Raw genomic sequence first — 13574 nt, 5'->3', positions numbered from 1 at the left:
TAATGCTTAATAAAACATATGTAAATAATGGGGGGTGGGTGGCTGCTGATTACTGTTGGGAGTACATTGCCGGTAAGAATTTGTAGGCTGAAGCTCAGAATACCCACAGTCAAGCTCAGTAAAAGGGGTGGGGAGGCACTGTGTGTATCATCTCCAATGTTTTTGAAAGCAAACCAAACCTTATTTCTGCAGATAGAGAGAAAGAGACAGAGAGAGAGAGAGAGAGAGAGAAGCCAATGGGCTTCTATAAACTGGAATGATTACACTGCTGTTAAAGACAAATGAATGTGTTGAGTTATAATTATAACCTAGGTTACTTAGTCATTTGATGAAAACACATTCACAAGAATGGGGGGTTCCCAGATACTGCATCACGCCCAGCAGTGTGAGGGTGTAAACATCACTGGATCATTGGGCACAGGCAGGGACATCAGGGCATCTTCTCAATGCAGCTCAGCTGAACTCACATCTGTCAACCTATCCTACAACTGCTGCTGTGGAAACTTCTCCTCCCATTCCTGTGGGGGCTACCTGTGCTACTCAGGCTACTCCCGTGGTGGCTCCTCGTACCCCAGCAACCTGGTCTACAGCACTGAACCTTTGATCTCCCAGCGCCTGCCAGCTGGGTTCCTCTCTCTGCAAGGGTTTTCAGGAGACTTGCTGGGAACCCCCTAGCTGCCAGACGTCCTGTGTGGAGTCCAGCCCCTGCCAGACCTCCTGCTACCGCCCCAGAACCTCCGTGCTCTGCAGTCCCTGACAGTCGACTTACTCTGGGTCTCTAGGCTTTGGATCCAGCAGCTGCCGCTCCCTGGGCTATGGATCTAGGAGCTGCTACTCAGTGGGCCGTGGGTCCAGTGGCGTCAGATCCCTGGGTTATGGAGGCTGTGGCTTCCCTTCCCTGGGCTATGGATCTGGATTCTGCCACCCAACGTATGTTCTCTTTAGGACATTCCAGTCTTCCTGTTACAGACCAACTTGTGGATCTGGCTTCTACCGATCAACTTGCTAAGGGCTCCAAACCTCCACATTACAATTATTTCTCTCAAAGTCCATCTCAGCTATCATCTGGCTAGAACCTATATTCTACTATCCAGAAAAGATAATTGTTTTAAACCTATTAATATTAAAATAACTTTTCTCATAGAATACTCATCTCTTTTTCTTCTGTTTTCTTGTATTTTCCCTTCCTTCTCTAGTTGAAAATGGAGCAAGAGTTGATTTCTTTTTCTTCAAATAAACTCATTTAATCTGATGTCAGATCACAAATCTTGTGTTAATTTTCTTTATAAGATGTCTGTCGGGAATTTGAAACTCCCACTTTTTGTCTAAAAATAAAATATTCACTTTGAGGGAAAGGAGTAGGTTCCTTGATAGGCAGAGTTTTCTAACAACAGAGATCTAGTTCCTGGGAATTTCTGCCAAGTAGACTCAGAGATAGGACAGGAGATTATCTCTGCTTTTCTATTCATGGCCATTTAGGCCTAATCAGGACACTTCACTTTGGTTGAGCTACTCATGGGTCTAGTCTAGGAAGAAAATATCCAGAGACAGCAGTGATGTTTTAGCAAGTACTAGCCTGGCTGTTTTTATGAGAACATTATCAAAATCCTTCCTGTAATCTTCCTTCCCAGACATATATAAGCCACAATGAAATTCTGAGGTCAGGATTTTAACTGAGTTCAGTAGCAAGTGTAATGAAACAAACAGTTTAGGTATGCATGAAATTAAAGATGTAGGCATTCTACTATAATAAGAAGAATATAATATCTAAGATTTTTTTTTTTAATTTGATGGTTCACTCCCCCCTCCTTTCATTGGGTCACTATAAAGCCATCCGTTGTTATAATAGAAGTCACCTGAAAACTGTCTGAAACCTGGCAGTATCATGCATAGGTGACACGGACTGAGAGATAAGACTTTACCTCTTGATATCCTGGGCTTGTATCTGGATGCAAAACTAGATAGTCCATTATATTCTTACATTAAGTGGAACACAGTCATCTACATTTTCAAATATCTAAATGAATGTGGGTAGCTCATGGTTCACTGCTCTCACAGCTGTTTTCCTTCTCGCTCTTCTTTCTTTGGAAATTGGATTTTGTTTGTGCATCCCTCCTCGTCCGCACATAGTCCTGCAAATGAACATGATTATGCCTTAGGCTTAAGGATTGAATTTGGCTACTCTAGAGTGCCCCAATGCCTACTGAAAGTGATTGGCTCAGGAATGAGCATGTGATCTGAGGTAAGCCAATGAGAAACAAGGAGCCATGCAGAACAATGCTTCTGGTAAAGTTCCTTCTCTGGGGTTTCTTTCTTTCTTTCTTTCTTTCTTTTTTTCTGAGATGGAGTCTTGCTCTGTCACCCAGACTAGAGTGCAGTGGTGCGATCTCGGCTCACTGCAAGCCCCGCCTTCCGGGTTCACGCCATTCTCCTGCCTCAGCCTCACGAGTAGCTGGGACTACAGGCGCCCGCTACCACGCCCGGCTCATTTTTTGTATTTTTAGCAGAGACGGGGTTTCACCGTGTTAGCCAGGATGGTCTCGATCTCCTGACCTCGCAATCTGCCCGCCTCGGCCTCCCAAAGTGTCTCTGGGATTTCTTAAAACGATTCTCTCTACCTCTGGACTTTGTTATATGTGGAATGCTGCATCCGTTTTGCATACGGCCTGAATTTTTTTTTTTTTTTCTTGAGACAGGGTCTCCCTCTGTTGCCCAGGCTGGAGTGCAGTGGCACAGTCTCAGCTCACTATAACCTCTGCCTCCTGGTTCCAAGCGATTCTCTCCTGCCTCCAACGATTCTCTCCTGCCTCAGCCTCCTGAGTAGCTGGGATTACAGGTGCATGCCACGCCCAGCTAGTTTTTGTATTTTTTGTAGAGATGGGGTTTTGCCATGTTGGCCAGGCTGTTGACGAACGCCTGACCTCAAGTGATCTGCCTGCCTCAGCCTCCCAAAGTGCTGGGATTACAGGCGTGAGCCACCATGCCCGAACTAACCTGAAAATTAAACCATCAAATGAAAGAGGCCAGAACCAAGAGAAATGCAGGAGAACAGAACCTGGACCATCTCACTTCTGGACACTGGTTTCTGTAAGCCAATAAAATTTCTTATCGCTTAAGCCATTTTGAATTACAATTTCTGTTACTCGTAGCTAACATGTTTTTAAATGAGACACTCATTTAAAACCTTCAACAATCCTCCTTCCCAATGAAGACCCCTTAATATAATTGTAAAGCCCATTTGCAGCCCATCTCTGCCTTCCCTCCAGCCCCTTTCAAAGCTCTTGGGTGACTAGGTGCATAGTCAACGAGCAGTAATATTTTGAAAGGAATCTTTCTTTAGCAGTAGGTCTCAACCATGGGCTTCAAATATTCAGTAAACCATGCTGTAAACAGATGTGCTGTCATCCAGGCTTTGTTGTTCCATTTACAGAGCACAAGTGGAATAGATTTACAATAATACTTAAGGGCCTTGTGATTTTCAGAATGGTAAATGAGCATTGGCTTCAACTTGTCACCAGCTGCATTAGCCCATAAAAAAGAGTCAGCCTCTCCTTTGAAACTTTGGAGCCAGGCATTGACTTCTCTCTAATTATGAAAGTCCTAGATGATGTTATCTTCCAACAGAATACTCTTTTATCTACATTGAAAATCTGCTGTTTTGTGTAGCCACCTTCTTCAATGATCTTGGCTAGATCTTCTGGATAACTTGCAGCAGTTTCTCCATCAGCACTTACTGCTTTACCTTGCACTTTTATGTTATAGAGATGGCTTCCTTCCTTAAACCTCATGAATCAGCCTCTGCTAGCTTCTGACTTTTCTTCTAAAGCTTCCTTACCTCTCTCAGTATTCATACAATTGAAGAGAGTTAGCGCCTCACCCTGGATTAGGTTTTGCCTTAAGGGAATGTTGTGGCTGGTTTGATCTTCTATCCAGGCTGCTAAAACTTTCTCCATATCAGCAAGGAGCTTGTTTTGCTTTCTTATCATTTGTGTGTTCATGTAGAGTATCATTTTTTTTCAGAGCCTTTTCACTGACCAGCAGCTGCCCACAGACACATGGGTTAGTCCAACTGTATCAACAGTTAGCACTTTTAATTTCCTTTAAGGACTTTTCCTTTGCATTCACAAGTTAGCTATTTGGTGCAAGAGGCCTAGCTTTCAGTCTATCTCAGCTTTCAACATTGGCTTCCTCACTAAGCTTAATTATTTTTAGCTTTTGATTTAAAATAAGGGTATGTGACTCTTCCTCTCACTTGAACACACAGAGGCCATTTTAGGGTTATTGATTGGACTAATTGCAATATTGTTGTGTCTCAGGGAAGAGGGAAGCCTGAAGAAAGGGAGAGAGACAGGGGTGTGCCATTCGATAGAATGGTTGTAACACACACAACATTTGATTTATTAAGTTTGTTGTCTTATTGATATGGGAGGGGGCAGGGAAGTTCTGGGTAGAGAAAGGTGGGTCCTTGGCTATGGCTCCACCCCCGGGCCTGTGCCCACGGACCTAGGTGAGGACAGCCATTTCTTATTTTTGTGCCCAAATGTTGCATTACCCAAGACCACTTGGCCTGCCATGCCCCCATCCTGTACCTATGAAAAACCCGAGACCCTAGTGGGCATGCACACAAGCAGCTGGACGTCAAGAGGAACACACCGGCAGAAGACACAAGTGGCTGGATGTCAAGAGGAATGCACTTGTGTAAGAGCACACTGACAGACACTGGCAGACCTGCAGACCGTCAACCAGCGGAACGATGCGAAGTTTGGCCGGGGCAGTTAGAGGAGAGCCCGGCCACTGAGCGGGCCCAACTCCAGGGTAAAACCACCTTCCCACTCCATCTCCCTTCTGGCTCCCCCATATGCTGAGAGCTACTTCCACTCAATAAAACTTGCACTCAACTCATTCTCCAAGCCCATGTGTGCCCTGATTCTTCTGTATACCAAGGCAAGAAACTCTGGGATACAGAAAGCCCCCTGTCTTTGTGATAAGGCAGAGGGTGTAATTGAGCTAACACAAGCTGCCTATGGACGGCTAAACTGAAAGAACACCCTGTAACTCATGCCCACTGGGGCTACAGCTGTAAACATTCATCCCTAGACACTGCTGTAGGGTGGGAGACCCACAGCCTGCCCATCTGCCTGTTCCCCCAGAGGTCTGAGCAGGGGCTCACCAAAGAAGCGAGCCACAACCCCATTGCATGCCTTGCAAGGGAGAATAAAAGAACTTTTCCCATTTCATTATGTGGATGTGGTTCGTGGTGCCCCGAAACAATGAACAATAATAACATTAAACATCACTGATCACAGATCACCATAACAGATAAAATAATAATGAAAAAGTCTGCAATACCGCAAGAGTTATCAAAATGTGGCAGAGACATGAAATGAGCACACACTATTGGAAAAATGATGCCGATAGCCTTGCTTGACTCAGTGTTGCCACAAATCTTTAATTTGTAAAACATGCAATATCTGCAAAGTGCAACAAAGAAAAGCACAATAAAATGGGGTATGCCTGTACTCAATAAAAGATAAATAAATATTAAATAAATAAGTGGAATTGAGCCAGGTGACAGTCCCAGGATATGTCAATGACACATCAAACTCGCATACATTTTTGCTAGTGGAACTCTTTTTAGATAAGCTAGTTGTCACAATCCTCTGATCATCATCATCACAATTGATTTAGCACAATCTCAATATCTCAATGACACACTGTCACAACTCCAGTGCCTACAGAAGTGAGACAAATCAAAAACCAATTCACATTTCTGGATCACCCAGAAATAGAAAAATAACTTCACTCAAAGATAACCTCAGAGGAAGGCAAGAACAACATCTGGGAAAAGAAGCAAAAAACAAGTGTATAATTACTACAGTAAACTATAATGCTTTCATATCCAAGATATAATGGAACAAAGAGTCGGAAAATGTGGACTATAATGCTCAGATGGTCAAAACACCATGGTTCATTCTTTTCTCCAATTACTTATTATTAAGAGCTGCATAGACACTGTGTAATCCTCCAACTTTTATGTTTTACTTCTTTTGTTTTTTGTTTGGCTATTTGAATTAATGTGTCGTATAATTGAATTGTAAATGACCAAGAACTAGCCAAAGAAGCAAAATTATTTGGAGATAGTCTCAGAGAACAAATGATGTCACATGTGATTTATTTTATCATATAATAAAATATCTATTTCTCATTAGAAACAGAGAAAGCTGGCAAAATACTATTTCTGTGTTCCACATAAGAATTTTGAAGTATTCTACAACTTAAATTTTTTTTTCTATATGCATTACAGTGTCTGAGAAGGGTTATATGGTACTTGACTTATTTCATAGAATGTTATGTTTAACAAAAGTTATTCATTTCCCTCAAAAAAGGCTCTTTTGGGATAGACTAACGTGTACTTGACTGCAGAAATATACTTTTATTTATTCTCAAGAGTTGCTGTCAAATACTATAAGATTAATACTATAAGAAGAATTAATATAAGATTAATACTATAAGATTAAATACCATAAGATTACTAATTTTACAGTTGTGGATATTGACTAGCATCTGTGGGAACTAATAATGTACTGACTTCAGTCTTTGGTCTGTCCTGTTAAAATGTTATATGTAATCTTAATAAAGATCAGATGGTCTTAAATGTAAGTGAAGATTTCATTCAATAGACAGATTTGACGAGATGTCATGTAATGTTAATTCTACGTTATTAAGATTCTGACCGAAAATTATAGGATGTGACAGCTGGAAAGGACCTTAGAGAGCTTCTCATCTAAACTCATTATCTTAAAAGATATCCAGAGAGGTAGAGTGACTTGTCCAAATTTATGCAGTGAATTGATGGATCCAAGGCTGAAAGTCACATCTCTTCATGCTTTTTCTAGTATTCCTCCATTGTTATGCAATGGTTCTGTATGAAACTTCTTGAATGGAGAAGAGGAATGGATTAAAATTAACTTAGGGCATTTGGTATAAGTTTGGTTGATGAGATAAAACTAAGACAAGGATGAGGTAAATAAATTGTGGGACCACTGTGATGAAGAGAGTGACTAGGCCCAAGCATGGTGGCTCGTGCCTATAATCCCAGCAATTTGAGAGGGCGAGGCAGGAGGATCACTTGAGGTCAGGGGCTCAAAACCAGCCTGGGCAGCATAGTGAAACCCCTGTCTCTACAAAATAATTTAAAATAGTCAAGTGTTGTGGTGTGAGCCTGTAGTCCTAGCTATTCAGAAAACCAAGGTAGGAGGATTGCTTGAATCCAGGAGTTTGAGGTTGCAAACTGTGATCACGCCACTGCACTCCAACCTGGGCTACAGAGTAAGACCCTGCCTCTAAAAAAAAAAAAAATGGTTATTTTATTTCATTTCACTTCAATGTTTCTAAACAAGTGATTAAGAAGTTTAGTATAGCCATATGATCAAATATAAAAGACATATAAATTATTCAATGTTACGACTACCAAATGCTGAGCTCTTGAGAGATGGAGACAAGTTCCATCATTAATGGGAATAAGTATAATCCAACCTTTAAAGGAATGGAATGTGAAAATTAACACATAATTATAAATCAACAACATAATCATAAACATAAAAAAACTGTGCTTGTTTTTGCTTATAATTTTATATCAATCCTAGATTGATGTTATAATGAGAAGCGTCTTAGTCTGCATGAAGATTCCTAACCTGATCAGTAATAATTGTTATTATTTATCATTCAATATGTGGCAGGCAATCTGGTACCATATACAATATCTCATTTATTTTAATGAAACAGCCATGACATAGAAAACTTATGGAACCTGTTCAAAGTTACAGTTTGAGATTGTAAATATTGGCTTAGAATCCTGGCATTCTCACTCTAGAATTCTTATATTTAATTGCATCCTCATACCAAATGTTGATATTCCACCCTCTGGTGGTTAGGAGGTGCCACTGCAGCTGCAGTCATTCCAGGAGAATGATTTCAAGTCCAGGAGAGACCAGGGAATTTTTCACCCCTTTAGTAGCAAGAGTATCCAGTTACTGTATGCAATTAGGTAACCAGTTCTATCTATTTCTCAAGAATACCAGCAGATAAACTACATAGTCATAATTTTTCAAATGCTTACAAAGCTAATACTTAGTTTTTAGTAGGCTGCATGTAAACAATTCCAAGGTGACCAGTTGTCTTAGTCTATGTCATTCCATAGTAATAAACCAGGTGACTCCCTCTATAAATCCAGCAACAACCAAAATCTGTGTTTACTCACTGAATCAAAATTATATACTGAAACACTTATTAATTTGGCTCTCACTTAAATAAAATGTGCAAATGCCTCATTCCAAAGAGAAAATAACTCATGGAGTGACCTTATTCACAAATGACAGACTTAACATCACCATAAGAAATTTGAAGGGACTGCCCAAGCACTCAGTAATTGGCTGCACATTGTGAAATTAATAAGAAGGCTGCTGGCTGGAGACAGTTCTGTAAATTCCAGCCTATATGATGTCCTGCCTATACCTATACAATTTGGCAAGAGGACTCTGTGTTGGCATTGAGAACTGGCTCCCATTTTCATGGTAAAAACATACCTACATGGCCAGGCACAGTGGCTCACGCCTGTAATCCCAGCACTTTTGGAGTCCATGGCGGGGGGGATCACCTGAGGTCAGGAGTTCGAGATGAGCCTGGCCAACATGGTGAAACCCCGTCTCTACTAAAAATACAAAAATTAGCCAGGTGTGGTGGTACACACCTGTAATCCTAGCTACTTGGGAGGCTGAGGCAGGAGAATGGCTTGAACCTAGGAGACAGAGGTTGCAGTGAGCCAAGATCACACCACTGTACTCCAGCCTGAGTGACAGAGCAAGACTCCGTCTAAAAAAAAAAGAAAAAAAAACCTACAAATAAACATGATTTTGAAATAATTGAATAAGTTTGTGCCATGGTGGTAAGTAGCTTTCTTAATGATTTTGTTCTTATTAAACAAAGGGGTAGCTGAAAGATAGGCATAGTTTTTAAATTTGTTTTTCTTTGAGCTCAATACTCTTGCCAATTCTTAGAAATCTTGGAAATGTCAAAATTTCAAAACTATATTTCTTCAGATATTTAGTTATAATTAAATTTTTACTTAGCACCTTCTATGTATGAATTTTTGAAGATACATTTATGGGAATCTCATGATACGGCAATGAGACACCATGCTCAGTGTTGGGGTTATGGAAGTGAGGAAGATACACATGCTTCTCCTCTTCATGGAATTCACAATTAGTGGCAAAAGCACAAAAGAGAAATAAATAAAATCATCATAAGTTAAGATGAGTTTTAAAAATGAAAAAATATGAGACCCTGATAATGGAATTTTCTCATATAGGATGATAGAGAGACATTCTAAGAAGTAACTCTTAAGCTAAGACACAAAAGATGAGAACTATGGATAGAATGGGAGAAGGCAGTGGAGGGGTGAACCAGACAGGCAGCTGTGTATGCAAAGTTTGGAGGCAAGGAAAGGTTTAGTGTGCCAAGGAGCTGCATGAGGCCTGTGAGGATGAATCATGTTGGGCAGAATGACATGACAAGAGTTAGATTTAGAAAAATAGGGCCGGGCATGGTTGCTCACGCCTGTAATCCCAGCACTTTGGGAGGCCAAGACAGGAAGATCACCTGAAGTCAGGAGTTCGAGACCAGCCTGGCCAACATGATGAAACCCCCATCTCTATTAAAAATACAAAAATTAGCTGGACGTGGTGGTGGGCGCATGTAATCCCAGCTAATCAGGAGGCTGAGGCAGGAGAATTGCTTGAACTCAGGAGGCGGAGGTTGCAGTGACCTGAGACCATGCCATTGCACTCCAGCCTGGGCGACAAGAGTGAAATTCTGTCAAAAAAAAAAAAAAAAGAAAAAGAAAAAGAAAAAGAAAGAAAGAAAGAAAGAAAAGCCATGGCCAGGTCTTATAAGATGTTGTAGGGAAGTCTAAAGGAAAAAGATCTTATTGTAAGGACAATGAGAATCCATTTGGTATCTTTAAGCAAGAAAGTCACAAGCTATAACGAAGCCTCTGTGCAATAAGGAAGCCTCCGTGCAATAATAAATACATATATGTGTAAGAAATGGGTGGCTGTAGGGTTCATGTGGAGGGCACAGTGAGATCTTTAAACATACAAGTGTGGTTATTCAAAATTATAAATGACTTGCGTGTGCTACAAAGGTATTGTATACAAGATGAGTGTGCAGCCTATAAAGCTGAAAGTATTCAGATGTGCCCTTTTAAATTTATAATATCCTCAGTCTTTCAAGGAAGTGTTTGCATAAGAATTACTGAGAATTGCTGAATGTTCTTGGGCTTCTTCAGACCTTAGAAAGGGAGTCTAGTTAGTGCACTAAGACTGTACTTCTATTTTATTGTCATTAGCTGAGCCAAATATATTATAGAATATGTTATAGAAATTGTGCTGGTTGGCTCTGTGCCATGAGTATGAAACTATGCTAAGAACGGTGTCCTAATGCAATAAACATAGGAACTGACCATCTGTCTGCAGTCAATAAAAAAAGCACAGAATAAAGATGAAAAATATCTGAAGAAGGTTTGTTATAAAGGAAACTAATCAACCTTTGAGAAGCACAAACACAAGTAAACACACCACTTTGTCAAGTATAGAAAAAAGGAATTAAATCCATTAGTAATTCAGAAAAGGAAGAAATAACTCCTAAATGGGAAGATGGGGGAAGACTTCAGGAAAAGGAAGCATTTAAACTTGGCTTTCAAGGAGATTAGGGAAACGAAATGTTAGGCAAAAGACAAGTATTTATTGGGCAATGGCCACACTCAGTACTTTGCATGAACACTGAGAAGGAATGTGATCACAAAGTCCTCTCACATTCTGGTCCACTGGAGAGAACAATATCTGAGTGGAATGAGATTGGGCTCAACCTGGATCCAATTCTAACTTTAAATGTCTTGAACATCAAATTACCACATTCTGCTACATTGGCAGCTCCCAAAACCAGTGCTAAATGTTAATCAGTATTCAGTTGGCCACTGCCTCATGCATTTCTCATTGTCCACTTACCAATGGGCAGAGTCATGGTGGCAAAAAAAAAACAAAAAAAAAGTTAGCTTGGGTGAACAGGTTTAGACTATTATTTGACCAACCCCACCTTGAATGAGTTATCTTTGGAGCTAACATAAAAGCCATTTTGAAGATTCAAAATGGACTTACATCTTTGTTAATAAGACATCATCTGCATATATAACCAAAGTGGTAATGAGATGTTATCCTTCAAATTAGTTTAAGCAATGAGTTGCAAAGAAGTCTTGAGAAGCCAACACCCAGGTTTCTGCGTATATAATCGCCCCACCAAAGAATTTAATTTTCAAACTCAGCATGTTGAGTCCTTATGACCATCTTTAATTAAGGATTTTTGGCAATATGCCTCATAGCCACTGCCATTCACTCAGGAGCTTCCACAATGCCCCACCACTCTCTGCCATCACACATGGCACTAATCCTATAAGCTTTGAAGACAGATTGTGTTTGCCCAGCAGCTTCCATAGCAGAACCTGTTTCCTGGACAACTTTCAAGAAACCTGCAATGAAACCACCAGCTGCCAAATGACCAATTGTGAACAGGACTTATTCACAGACGATAGCTGTGTGCAAAGTAACTGCCTCCCCGGAGTTGTCCAAACTACTTACTCCAATTCCAGGCCCTGCGAAAGGACAGCGTGCCAATCAGAAAGTTCTTCAGCAGGGCTGGCTTGTGTTTCTCAGCCTTGCCAATCAGAAAGCACTCAGCAGATGGGTTTTGTAGCCCAGAGCTGCCAACCTGCAAGCCTCAAGGGAAACAGTTGCCCACCCAAGACTTCTAAGTCTAAAAATTTTGAAACTCTGGAACGTGCATCTAGCCAATGTCAGTCTCAGAACCCTGAATCCAGTTCCTGTAGACCTCTGGTCAATGTTGCACCTGAGCCACAACTCCTGGAATCTTCTCCCAGCACTTATGAACCAACTTGCTGTGTTACTGGTGGTTTTCAATTGCCTAGTAAGTGAAGATCTGTAGGGGAGATGGCATATATTCTCATTTGGATGAATTTATTTTTGAGATACTTAGATATTTTGTATTTCTTTAAATACAAAATGTTGTGTGTGTGTTTGTTAGTAAATGAACATGTCTTATTTTACTACTGTCTCCAAAGACAAGATTTTTTTTTCTTGTTTTTCTTTTGGGTATGTCTAGTGGTAATCTGGGGTTGGAAAGCATGCTAGCTATTTTAGAGCAGTAGGATACGATTTGTTATTAAGCAATAAGAGCTGTAGCCAGGAAATAACATGAATACTTAAAGGAAACATCACACTTTAACTGCAAGTTGTTTTCTTTGGAAATACTTAGCATTGGATCTGGTTTATTAAGTAATGTGCTACTAGTCTCAGAAATTCATAAAATATTGGAACTAAACCTAAAAGCCTACCTAGTCCTGTGAATTACGATAGGTTCAACTCTATCAGAGGTTGCCCAAGTAGTTAATAACATCAGAACCACAACTAAAATCCAGGCCTACTCACTGGCCATCTGTTATTTTAGCCATGGAATCACAACATTCTCAAATTAACTAGAAGATTAAGTCTATTGTTCAAATAGAGCAAGGTAATTTTGAATTTCACCTCCATGGGCTTTATAACCACGTAGCAACCAGAAACCTTTACATAGAATGAATTGAAGTTTAGCATCTTCACTTCATTTCGTTCCCGTTGTTTTTTTGGTTGTTTGTTTTTTTCCTGTTTTCATTATTTCTTAAGTATTTTTTGAGTTTGGAAAATATTCTTTGTATTAAATAAATTTGCTTTCTTTGGAAGCAAAATTTGGACTTGTCACACTATTATTTTTATTCAATCCTTTTGCAGGTGTTATGTTACAGGCTTTTTGTTTCTTTGTTTGTTACCTAATGAAAATAGTATAAATATTTAGAAGAAAAGAGAACATATCCTCTTGTTGTAATTTTTATAGTGTGAACCAGAAAAGAATAACTAATGGTGGTAGTCAACAGAAGATGGAAAACATACTCATATGAACATCATAAGACCATAGAGTCAGATGTTTGAAATTGATTAATTTTATTTAGGTAGCTTAGCTATTCTGAAACTTTTGGTGTGTTCTTAAATTGATCTCTCAATTTTTTTTTTTTTTTTTTTTTTGAGATGGAGTCTCGCTATGTCACCCAGGCTGGAGTGCAGTGGCACAATCTCGGCTCACTGCAAGCTCTGCTTCCTGGGTTCACGCCATTCTCCTGCCTCAGACTCCCGAGTAGCTGGGACTACAGGTGCCTGCCACCACACCTGGCTAATTTTTTGTATTTATAGTAGAAACGGGTTTCACCACGTTAGCCAGGATGGTCTCAATCTCCTGACCTCGTGATCTGCCTGCCTCGGCCTCCCAAAATGCTGGGATTACAGGCGTGAGCCACCGCGCCTGGCCTTGGATCTCACATTTTTTCAGGGCAAAATAAGGTAGTGGTTGAGAGCATGAACTCTGAATATGGATTTCCTTGAGTTGGAATCTTAGCTTTGCTTAGTGATGGCTGT

The 13574-nt window shown here is 40.3% G+C and overlaps 1 protein-coding gene and 1 pseudogene across 1 annotated transcript; both read left to right on the top strand.

Annotated features, from left to right (window-relative positions):
* Nucleotides 1-348: 348 nt before the first annotated feature.
* Nucleotides 349-1009, top strand: LOC100973732 (keratin-associated protein 13-1-like; annotated as a pseudogene).
* A 9767-nt stretch (nt 1010-10776) lies between these two features.
* LOC100989677 (keratin-associated protein 27-1) lies at nt 10777-13574 on the top strand. Its single transcript, XM_034947998.3, has one exon. The coding sequence runs from the start codon at nt 11424-11426 to the stop codon at nt 12042-12044; it is 621 nt and encodes a 206-aa protein (XP_034803889.1). The 5' UTR covers nt 10777-11423; the 3' UTR covers nt 12045-13574.

The sequence above is a fragment of the Pan paniscus genome, chromosome 22 (assembly GCF_029289425.2).
Source record: "Pan paniscus chromosome 22, NHGRI_mPanPan1-v2.0_pri, whole genome shotgun sequence".
NCBI classification, from domain to species: domain Eukaryota; kingdom Metazoa; phylum Chordata; class Mammalia; order Primates; family Hominidae; genus Pan; species Pan paniscus.
The sequence above is the reverse complement of the archived record's forward strand: the minus strand, read 5'-3'. Positions and strand labels throughout refer to the sequence as shown.